Source organism: Coffea arabica, chromosome 8e, assembly GCF_036785885.1.
Source record: "Coffea arabica cultivar ET-39 chromosome 8e, Coffea Arabica ET-39 HiFi, whole genome shotgun sequence".
In the NCBI taxonomy this organism is placed as follows: domain Eukaryota; kingdom Viridiplantae; phylum Streptophyta; class Magnoliopsida; order Gentianales; family Rubiaceae; genus Coffea; species Coffea arabica.
The window spans coordinates 5,391,541-5,403,822 of NC_092324.1; the positions used below are offsets into that span (position 1 = coordinate 5,391,541).

Below are 12,282 nucleotides of genomic sequence, written 5' to 3' on the forward strand. Positions count from 1 at the left end.
TGAAAATTTATTTTTAAACTAACCAAACAAAGTCTAAACCAAAAATTTATAGTGCAATACATTTTAAGATCAACTCTAGTAAATTCTTGTTTAAGTTTTGCTTGATTAATAATCAAGCTGAATTCTTATTATATTTTAAGTTTTGTTAAATAATCCATCCAAACTTGAACATTATAATGTCAGCATTGGAGATTTCTTATTTTCTTAAGCCCCATCAATATATATACTTACAGTGAACGAAAGATTAATTCATTAATTCATAAATAAATGGCATGTCACATTTCTTGTGGATTTGCCTCTCCAAATTGGCTAGAGGGACCTCTGACCTATGTGAGACTTAGGGCGGTGTAGTTGTAGTTTAGTTTAATAAAAGATGGTATAATTGAAGCCATTGAGAGACTAATGAGTGACGAAGAATTGAATGAGAGAACAAAAGCACTGCGCAACAAAGTTTTTAAGCATGGTTTCCCTGCTAGTTCTCTGGCTGCTTTTAAAGGTTTAAGAGATTTCATTAGCCAAATTGTGTCTTAATTAGATATGTCATGAATCAAACGGTAATAATATATACATTATCAGTGTATATAAAATTACTCTAAATTAAATAGGTATTTTGCTTTAGAATGCATGAAAAACAAAGTTATATTAGTAACCTTTTGAAATAATCTGAGTATGGACCCTGGGTCAATTTCGGTTGTCGAATAAATGGATTTTATTCTTCTTCAGATTTAATTCAGTATGAAGTTGTACTATCAGTTGTTTCATTAAGTGGTAACTCTACCTATTCAAAATAAAATAAAAACACACACAAAGTGACTCTTAAGTGTTTGTACATGCAAGGCAAACTTTTGGCGTTATATATTTGGATTACCAAAAATATATTAAATATGTTATTGTACACTTAATCATATAAGTGAGTCCTTAGGGGAGAGATGAGTTGGATGGTTTGAAGAGAAGAGATATAAGTGAAAGGTTTCAGATCCGAACCCTCTCACTTACACATTTAATTTTTTTTTTTTTTTAAAAAGAGAGTTCCAAAGGTGGGGAAGAAGGGATGGATTGGATGGTTCGAAAAGAAAGGGTATAAATGAGAAGTTCCGGATTCGAATCCTCCTACTCAAAATATTAAAAAAAAAAACTGAGTCCAGAATCCAGATTACACAAAATTGCTAGCCCACTTGGCACCATTTTGGTCGAAAATATTGCGTTTGTTAGTAGGGCTATATAAAACTCATGTGTATGTATAAAATTTATAAAATAATGCATAAAATCTATATCTATACATATTGCAATGTAACAAATTAATGTTATACATCATTATAAAATAATACATAAAATTAAACATATACCATATATAATTATGCATTAATTGTGAACTTGGAGTAAACCTAATATAGACCCAAAACTCTAATATATTTGTGAGTTGAATATGAACATTAGAATATAAGTTTAAAACCCGAAATTCAAAATTTCGAAAATCTTTTTTTCTTTTGTGAGTTTTTGCCAAAACTCGACTCATAAAGCCCAATTGAAAGTCGTACTTGTTAGCTGTTATTCATATCAATCATCAAGCCAATGCCAAATCTCGTGACTTTGAAATTTCCTATAATATGGTTAATCAGTCATCCTATCAGATTCCAAACCATACTTAACAAGGAAAGGTATATTTGTCACTCCAAACCATGATATCTACAAAGAAAACTTTGATCCTTCTTGTTTTTTATCGAAATCGATAAATAACCCACACACACCCACCTAATTTAAACAGACGCAAGAGTTAATCGAAGAACGGTTCGAAAGCAATTTAAGAGGAACCACGAAGAACTACTATTCGGCCAATTGATTTAAGCCAATTGGTAAGGTTCCTTCTTGGACACAGTTTTTTATCAAAGTTGTTGCCGGACGTCTTTGTCTCAATTGAATGCAGCAAGTGCAAGATCGTGTATAGATCCTGTTGAGTGTTGACCAAAACAACAATCATTTCCCTTGCCCTCACTCCTTTACTCATGACGTGTGCGCTTACCCAACATTCCGTTGTTTTATTACTTAGCTGTGTGTAGCATATGTGAATACCCTACAACGACTAATGCCAATTTAATTTGGATCCTCGCTGTGTCAATTTTTGCTTCCCAGCTAAGGTGTTGTTTTAATTGCTATTTTTTTAAGTTTTTATAAAAATTGTATTGTAATAATTTGATATATATGAAGAAAAAAAATGATTGAAAAATATACTCAGGAAAAATTTTAAAATTTTTCTTAAAAAAAAAAAAAGCAATCCAATTAAGGCCTAAGACTCTCGGATTGTCTTGTATCCAAGAAAGGCGGAGTCTCCCAATAATATTGGACTGGTTACTTGAAAACCAAAATAGAGAGCTGTAAAACTTATTATGATAAACCACGGTCTAAAGTATAATGACTAATGGCTGTCTGGACTTCTGTGTTTTTCTTAATAGAAAAATTTTCTATTTCAATGGGTTTTTAATTGTCTGCAACAGGAAAAATTGTCCATAAGCCTTAAGACCGATTTTTACCTCCCTTATCCTCCTTTCTTTTAAAAAAAACTTATCAAATTAACAACATCCCTAGCCATGGAAAAATAAAAAGGGGTGGTACACACTTATGTTTACATCAGTGACAATAAAATCTCCCGCATTACACTTTCTCTTTTTTAAAGTGATAAATTCAAAAAATAAAATAATAGAAGAGGGTATCGTACGTACCGATTATGAAGTCTATCAATTTAATAAAAGAGGAATTAGAATATGAATTAATCTTTCTAACACTGATAGTGTATATACGGTTAGCGATGAATGAGTAACAACTATACAAATTTTGAATTACGTTTACATATATGTCATACGTTTACATATATGTCATGTATCTAACGGTAATAATGGATACAGTGTCAATATATATAAGATTTTGTATATGATATAAGTAAAGAAACTTTTAATCACTTAAACCACATCGTATTCTCAAGTTGATTCTATTCCATCTGTAATTTAATATATCAATCCCCTCTTCACAGTTGGCATTTGTGTGCATATGTTTGTCACCGTCCGTTTGCACGCAAACGTACCGATAAATCTTCTAAATTAGTACACTAAAACTGCGTCTTATTCCAACCAAACAGTAATCAAGCCTTAGGATACCAAGTGCGTGAAAAAGCATAAACCCTAAATTTTGTTATCCTTTGCTTTGGCTCCAACTATCCGTGTCCCTTTTCTAACTGCCCAAAAACAATTTCAAACCCAATACAAAGTCTTGGTTAATGGTTCATTGACTCAAACAGTTGACGCTACCGTTCTTCATTTCAATTGCCTTTCCTCGTTGTTTCCCGAACGTGGCTTTAATTTTGATCTTCTTTTCCATGCAGTTTCCGGGCCGCTAGACGGGCTAAGGACGGAGCTGTCGAGTGACGATTGGCCGAGGGGCCCTTGGGCCTAAGGAAATAGATCGGCATTCGCCCTCTCGTTTTCCGTAAGGTTATTGCCTCCAAAATTCCTCTGTTCACTTTTGTCCTTTGAACTGGCTTTCAAATCGTGTAAATTACTTGGAAACTCCCTGTGTCTTTTTTTTTTTAAGAAAAAAGAATGAAAAGCATTGCTTAATTAATTGGTCAGTAATTCAGTAAGTTTCGCTACATCTCCATGCTTTAGTAAACTTCTCAAATTAATAAATAGCAAAGTAATATGTTTCCCCTCTATACAAAACTTGAAGCTAAAGACAGTAGGGTAGGAAATAAAACCAGTTCTAATTCTATTTTAAAGCTCGTATAGCCATATTAAATGTCATTTCAATATTACAAAGATCGGAAAGGAACATATTTATGGGATTTGGACTGTAGGTAATTGCTATGCAGTCATTAATTTAGGATTATTTGAATGCATTTCACTGGCTAAAGCGGGTAGAAACTTCCGCTTTCTTTCTTGCACCAAATAATAACAATAATAATAATAATAATTTCCAATATAATGGTTAATTAGTCATCCTATCAGATTCTAAACCATACTTTAACACGAATAGATAAAGTTTGCCACCCCACTCCATGATATCACTATTTAATAAAGGAAAATTTGATTCTCCTTCATTGTTTCTTTTCTTCAACGGTCGACCATATTTATACTATCCTATTCTAAAGAGAAAGAGGATCCAATTAAATTATATAAGAAGTTAAAGGAAAGACATGCTCATATTCTGACACGTCAAAATGTGGGGTTTAAATACTTCGACTCACGACTCAAAGAATGATTTAAATCCCTTTTAGTGGCGAACTTGCATAAGGCAAAAAAGTTGGTTTGATGCTCCTTCGTTACAATTGATGAAAGTAGCCGGACAACTTTTGAATGCTGCAAATGCAAGATTGCGTAGACGCGTTGTCTGAAAAACAATCATGGTCGTGCACGCGTGAGCTTCATGAAATTGCGATAAATCATGGTCTAAAATATAAGGGCTAATTGCTACTTAGACTTCAATTATCCGCTAATATAGTCCTATTTTTTGCTTAGTAGAAAAAAGATTAATCTTTCCTACACTGAATTTGAAATCCAATTTTTACACATGTGTCATGAATTTAACGATAATAATATATACAGTATAAATGTATATAAAATTCACTCATAGAAAAAAAAATTCCATTTCAAATGGGGTTTTAATTGTTTACAGCAGAAAAAATTATCCACAAGCCTTAAGGGCAACTTTTTCCTGATTACTTCCCTTTATCTTCCTTTTCTTTTAAAAAAGAAAAATATCAAATTATCAACATCCCTAGCCATTGAAAAATGTAAAAGCAGTGCCGTTGCCTGTTAATTTTAGTCTAATTCGTAATCTATATAAATTACTACTATATCAATCGCCTGTTCACAGTTGACACTTGGATGTATATGCTTGTCACCGTCCATTTTTTTTTGCTAAAACGTAACGATAAATCCTCCAAAATACTACACTAATGTTGCATCCCTTTCCAACCAAACAGTCAAACCTAAGTACACTAACTGTGCGAAAACGTATGAATCCTAAAATTTGTTATCCTTTGCTTTGGCTTCAAGTTTCCGTGTCCTCCTTGTGTTCTATAAATACCCAAAAACAATATGAAATCTTTGCAGGTTGAAGATTTAACATAAGCATATTTGGAGGAAGTTGCTAAAATGGAAGCTAGAGGAGAAATTTTGGTTGTACCATTTTTTGGGCAAGGCCATCTTTTCCCATGCATGGAGTTATGCAAGCATTTCTCATCTTATAACTACAAAGCCATCCTCATCATCCCTTCTAATCTATCTTCATCTGTTCCCTCCTCTCTCAGGGGACTTTCTTTGGTTGAAGTGGTTGAAATTCCCAACTCACCTTCATCATCTCCACCGCATCCTCCGCTGCCGCCACCATCGGAGATGACACCACCACCAGCATCACTGCCTGAAATGCTAGATAGATCGAGAACCGGACCCGGATTTGGCCCAGGACCCGGACCACTTCGCCACCACCATCAGCAAATGGGAAGTGGACTTGAAGCATACCTTTCTCAAAGGTGCGGGGAGTTGGGTCAGACCCGACCCGTTTGTGCCGTGCTTGATGTGATCATGAGCTGGAGCAATGAGTTTTTTGTGAAGTTTGAGATACCGACAGTTTCTTTTCTTACTTCTGGTTCTTGCTCTGCTGCTATGGAACATGCTGGTTGGAAGGCTCAGGTGGGTGATATGAAACCAGGTGAGATCCGAAAGTTTGATGGGTTACCGGAAGACATGGAGCTGAGTTATTCGGATCTTAAAAGGCAGGAGCATGGGCCACGTAGACATGGTGGAGATGTAGGTGGGCCAGCAATGGCTGGACCGAATGGACCAGATGGAGGGAATGGACCACCTAATGGGATGAAATTAGGTCCTCCTGGGGCCGGGAGTAGACCGAGATGGTTAGATGAGGTGGAGGGTTCGTCCGCATTGTTGTTCAATACGTGTAATGATCTGGAACATCCGTTTATCAAGTATATCGCTGATCAGACTGATAAACCGGTCTACGGTGTGGGCCCGCTCTTGCCCGAAAAGTACTGGAAATCAAGCGGTTCAATTTTACATGACGGTGAGTTTAGATCAAATCGGAAGTCGAATTACACAGAAGACCAGGTGGTTCAATGGATGGATTCAAAACCACATCAGTCCGTGATTTACGTGTCATTTGGTAGTGAAGTTGGGCCTAGCTTGGAGGAATACGCGGAATTAGCCCATGCATTAGGGGAGTTGAACCGACCGTTTATATGGGTGATTCCACCGAATTCGGGAAGAGCCGGTCCACCACCTGGTCTTATAGGTGATGAATACGGTTCACAAACTAAAGAAGAAGGTTTCTATCCACATGGGTTGGAAGAGAATGTCGGTGACAGAGGATTGGTGATAAATGGATGGGCACCACAGCTGCTAATTTTGAGCCATCCATCTCTTGGTGGATTTTTGTCTCATTGTGGATGGAATTCTACAGTTGAATCCATTGCCCGGGGAGTCCCAATTTTGGCTTGGCCAATCAGGGGTGACCAATTTCATAATGCCAAATTGGTCGTAAAACATTTGAAGGCGGGGCATATGTTGCGGACAGGTGATGATCCAAAAGAAATGGTCAAAAAGGATGGCATTATCCGAGGTATTGACCTTCTGCTGGATGACAAAGAGGTTCACAAGCAAGCAGTGGCGGTAAGAAGCAGATTCAAGAATGGTTTTCCAGCAAGTTCAGTGGCTGCTTTGAAGTCCTTTCTTGAAGCTATAGTCAAGAAGAATTAAGCAGATTATCGATATGAAGAGACGGATCATATGAGCATTTGTAATATCTATTGGTTTGACAGATTGATAATGGACTGCCCAAGAGAGTAGTATATTGCAAATTGTCTGCCACACAGCTATCTGTCTTTTCTTTGTTTTTTTGGTGAAATCTGTCTTTTCCTTGTGTTGGGTAGAGGGGCCTGCCCATTCTGATATCGCCGAGGGGCGTGGGGCTGATAACTTTCCGGGCTTGATTTGTAGGCTTGTATAGATGACACAGAAGCAACCGAGAAAGAAATATACGATCTTCTTTCGAAATGTTTCAAGAGAAAAAAAAAAAAAGGAATAAAACGCACTCAAGAGAAAAATTGATTAAATCGATCAAATTATTATTAAAAGCGAAATACATACCCTAGCTACGAACTTTTCATAGGCGAGGTACACTTTTTGTTTGAATTATCATTTTCTTCCAAAAATTTTTACATTTTTCGTGAATCCATCGTCCAATAACTTTTTTATCTTATATATATAAAACCTCCGCAATATGTTTTTTAATAATAACCTCTAGAAAATAGCAATCTAAACTAGCAATAAACCCAAAATACTAATGACGAGTCATATTTATGGTCAAATGATCTAACACTGAATCACTTAAATAGAACCAAACCAGAGACAATCCAGCTTGTGATCCAAACAAAAGAGTCAAGAGACAATCCAACTCGTGATTCATTGATGTTTTCTCTGGCAACCCAAAGCGGTTTAGGACGGAAGCAACTAAAAAAATAAATAAAATTAGTAGAACCTAGATCAATTTATTACAGCTACCCTAAATATTTTCATGGAAAACTTTATTGCATGTTGTTAGGCCCCAAATAATTTTTTGTTACAGCTACCCTCTGTGTGTGTGTGCCTCCATTTATCTGATTTACCGTCTAGGAATGGTGTGATTTTTTTTTTTTTTGGTTACCATCTTGTTATTTAACATTTTGACATTGAGGAGGAGCAAGTGGCTAGGATTGAAAAGCGAATCAAGCTGCTCGATACTCAAATCGAGTTCTGCTCAATTACGAGTTTGTTTGAATTTGATTCACTAACTAATCAAATCAAATTGTGACGATATTTTTTATTTTATAAACTTTTGAGTTCAACTCCATTAGCATAAAAGTAAAATTTTACATATAAAATATTCAAATTACTCGATCTCAAACTCAATAAAAGTTTGTTCGAATTTGGTTCGAAAAATAAACAAGTCAAATTTAAACAAAATAATCAACCAAACTTAAATAGAAGAATATTTGGTTTGTTTATATTCGTTTACACTCTTACTAGTGGCAAGATTCAATTAGTATCCTATTCGTGAATATGCAATTTATTTTGGCCCCATGATGGCCTACACATCTTAATATCTTATCTCCAAGTTTAATATTCTTCATTGTTCACATCCTCTGAGGCATCATTCACCATTCTTTACAAATTCCTTTCTGCATTCAGTGCTAAAGCTCTCACGACTCTCAAATATCAGAACCAATCTAAACGCATGACAACAACTAAAGAGATTTTTATTATTACATTTTCTGGTTGTGGTCACCTTTTCCCTTGCATAGAACCATACAAACACCTCTCCTCTAGAAACTTCAAGGCCACCCTTGTACTCCCTTCCAACCTCTCCTCCTCCGCTCCCTCCTCCTTCAACCACCACCCTCTCCTCGTCACAGCCGACCCTTCTCTAGACACAACATGGCCCAAGAGCAAGTGGGCCTGGACCTTGAGGCCCACTTGAGTAGTAGGTCCACTGGCCCAGATTCAGCCCATCTAGTGTGTGCCATAATCGACTTTCCAATGGACTGGATCAAATACATTATTTGGGAGCATAATGTCCCTATAGTCAACTTCTTTACTTTCGGCATGTGTGCAGCTGTCATGGAGTAGGGCGCGTGGAAATCCCAAGCTAAAGCAGGTAGTCGGGGTGAGGTGCACACCATCCCTGACTTACTAGAGGTTATGCATCATACATACTCCGATTTCACGCGCCATCCTAAACGGGTTCCATGTACTGGCTGTTCACCTAGACGGGGTGATCAACCATCGTGGATGCCATTAATAAAAGGTTCAATTGCTTTGATGTTCAACACGTGTGATGATCTGGAGCATCCATTTATCGACTACGTGGCTAATCAAACGGCCATGCCAACTGACATTTGCCGTGGGGCCATTCCTGCATGAGAAATTTTGGGTGCCAACCAAGTCATTAATTAGTGAAACCCAAATTAGACAGCCCAAGCACCAAAACAACTGTAGTGAAGAGCTAGTAGTGCAATGGTTGGATACAAAATCGAGCAAATCCGTCCTATATGCAGCCTTTGGTGGTGAAGTGGATCGTACGGAAAAGGAATGTACCCTGTTAGCATGGGCTTTAGAAAAGTTGACCCACTCTTTCATTTGGGTCATTCGATCAGGGTCGAGTTCAGGCCACCCAAACGTGGAAGGCAAATTTAGTGACAGGGGCTTGATCAGAAGAGGATGGGCACCCCAACTATTGATATTAAGCCGTCCATCAATAGGTGGATTTTTATCACATTGTGGTGGAACTCAACACTTGAGGCCGTCTGCATACGGGTGCCCATATTGGCATGGCCCATTAGGGGCGATCAAATTTTGAACGCTAAATTAATGGGCATGGTGAAGATTATGAGTGATGAAGAGGTTCACAAAAATGCAGCAATTCTTTGTTCTAAATTTTGTTATGGTTTTCCAAGTAGCTCCAATTTTGCATTTGATGCTTTTACGAATTTTATTGAACAAAGTTTAGTTGAAAATTACTGGCGAATACCTTTATTGTTCAACTGTATGATAAGTCTTTTGCTGATATTTCCTATGTTAAGTCATTTTCTTGCTATGAATTTTTCAGTTCTTTCTTGATAAGCATTAAGTAGACGACCACGAGTTTGGCTTGATTAGAATCTGTTTAAAATGTATCTTTAAACTAACCAAACAAAGTCTAAACCTACAATTTCGAGTTGAATACATTTTAAGATCGACTCTAGTAAAATCTTGTTTACGTTTTGCTTGGTTAATAATCAAGCTGAATTTTTATTATATTTTAAGTTCTTTTAAATAATCCATCCAAACTTGAACATTATAATGTCAGCATTGAATATTTCTTATTTTCTTTAGCCCCATCAATATATATATACTTACAGTGAATTAAAGATTAATTCATTAATTCATAAATAAATGGCATGCCACATTTCTTGTGGATTTGCCTCTCCAAATTGGCTAGAGGGACCTCTGACCTAAATGAAACTTAGGGCGGTGTAGTTGTAGTTTAGTTTAATAAAATACAAGAAGATGATGAGGCCACTGAAATTATTACAACAAAAGATGATATAATTGAAGCCATTGAGAGACTAATGAGTGATGAAGAATTTCATGAGAGAGCAAAAGCACTACGCAACAAAGTTTTTAAGCATGGTTTCCCTGCTAGCTCTCTGGCTTGTTTTAAAGCTTTAAGAGATTTCATTAGCCAAACTGTGCCTTAATTAGATATGTTATGAATCAAACAGTGAAAGTATATACATGATCAGTGTATATAAAATTACTCTAAATTAAATAGGTATTTTGCTTTAGAATGCATGAAAAAGAAAGTTATTTCAGAGCTTTTGAAATAAGCTGAGTATGGACCTTGGGTCAATTTCGGTTGTCGAATAAATGGATTTTATTCTTCTTCAGATTTAATTCAGTATGAAGTTGTACTACCAGTTGTTTCATTAAGTCGTAACTCTACCTATTAAAACTAAAAACAAAAACACACACAAAGTGACTCTTTAGTGTTTATACATGCAAAGCAAACTTTTGGAATTATATATTTGAATTACCAAAAATATATTAAATATGTTATTGTGCACTTAATCAAATAAGTGAGTTCTTAGGGGAGAGATGAGTTGGTTGATTCGAAGGGAAGAAGTGTAAGTGAGAGGTTCCAGATTTAAACCCTCCCACCTACACATTTTATTACAAAAAAAAAAAAAAAAAAAAAGAGTCTCAGAGGTGGGGAGAGGAGGGATGAGTTGGATGGTTCCAAAAGAAAGAGTGTAAATAAGAAGTTTTGCATTCGAACCCTCCTGTTGAAACTATTAAAAAAAACTGAGTCCAAAATCCAGATTACACAAAATTGCTAGCCCACCTGGCACCATTTTGGTCGAAAATATTGCGTTTGTTAGTAGGGCTGTATAAAATTCATATGTATGTATAAAATTTATAAAATAATGCATAAAATCTATAACTATACATATTGTAATCTAACAAATTAATGTTGTACATGATTATATAATAATACAAAAATGAAACATATAACATATATAATTATGTATTAATTGTGAACTTGGACTAAACCTAATACAGACCCAAAACCCTAATATATTTGTGAGTTGAATATGAACATTAGAATATAAGTTTAAAACCCGAAATTCAAAATTTCGAAAATCTTTTTTTCTTTTGTGAGGTTTTGCCAAAACTCGACTCATAAAACCCAATTGAAAGTCGTACTTGTTAGCTGTTATTCATATCAATCATCAAGCCAATGCCAAATCTCGTGACTTTGAAATTTCCTATAATATGGTTAATCAGTAATCCTATCAGATTCTAAACCATACTTAACAAGAAAAGGTATACTTGTCACTCCAAACCATGATATCCTATTCTACAAAGAAAACTTTGATCCTTCTTGAACACAGTTTTTTTTATCAAAGTTGTTGCCGGACATCTTTGTCTCAATTGAATGCTGCAAGTGCAAGATTGTGTATAGATCCTGTTGACCAAAAAACTATCTCATTTCCCTTGCCCTCACTCCTTTACTCATGACGTGTGTGCTTACCCAACCTTCCATTGTTTTATTACTTAGCTGTGTGTAGCATATGTGAATACCCTACAACGACTAATGCCAATTTAATTTGGATCCCCTCTGTGTCAATTTTTGCTTCCCAACTAAGGTGTCGTTTTAATTGCTATTTTTTAGAGTTTTTGCAAAAATTGTATTGTAACAATTTGATATATATGAGAAAAAAAATATGATTAAAAAATGTATTGAGGAAAAATTTTAAAAATTTTCTTTAAAAAATAGCAATCCACTTAAGGCCTAAGACTCTCGGATTGTCTTGTATCCAAGAAAGGCGAAGTCTCCCAATAATATTGGACTGGTTGCTTGAAAACCAAAATAGAGAGCTGTAAAAGTATGATAAACCACGGTCCAAAGTATAATGACTAATGGCTGTCTTGACTTCTGTGTTCTTCTTAATAGAAAATTTTTCTTTTCAAACGGGTTTTTAATTTTCTACAACAGGAGAAATTGTCCATAAGCCTTAAGAGAAATTTTTACCTCCCTTAATCCTACTTTCTTTTAAAAAAAAAATTCAGATTATCAACATCCCTAGCCATGGAAAAATACAAAGGGGTGCACACCTATGTTGACATTAGTGACAATAAAATCTCCCGCATAACACTTTCACTTTTTTAAAGTGATAAATTTAAAAAATAAAAAGAGAAG

General features: G+C 35.6%; 1 protein-coding gene across 1 annotated transcript; it reads left to right on the forward strand.

Moving 5' to 3' along the window:
* The first annotated feature begins 4,961 nt into the window (after nucleotides 1-4,961).
* On the forward strand, nucleotides 4,962-7,058 carry LOC113704109 (UDP-glycosyltransferase 73C7-like). Its single transcript, XM_027225776.2, has one exon. It carries the CDS (start codon nucleotides 5,145-5,147, stop codon nucleotides 6,759-6,761), a length of 1,617 nt encoding a protein of 538 aa, XP_027081577.2. The 5' UTR covers nucleotides 4,962-5,144; the 3' UTR covers nucleotides 6,762-7,058.
* Nucleotides 7,059-12,282: the final 5,224 nt, after the last annotated feature.

Bases quoted from the DNA above. Each gene is read 5' to 3' on its own strand.
- LOC113704109 (XM_027225776.2), top strand. From the start codon at position 5,145: ATGGAAGCTAGAGGAGAAATTTTGGTTGTACCATTTTTTGGGCAAGGC.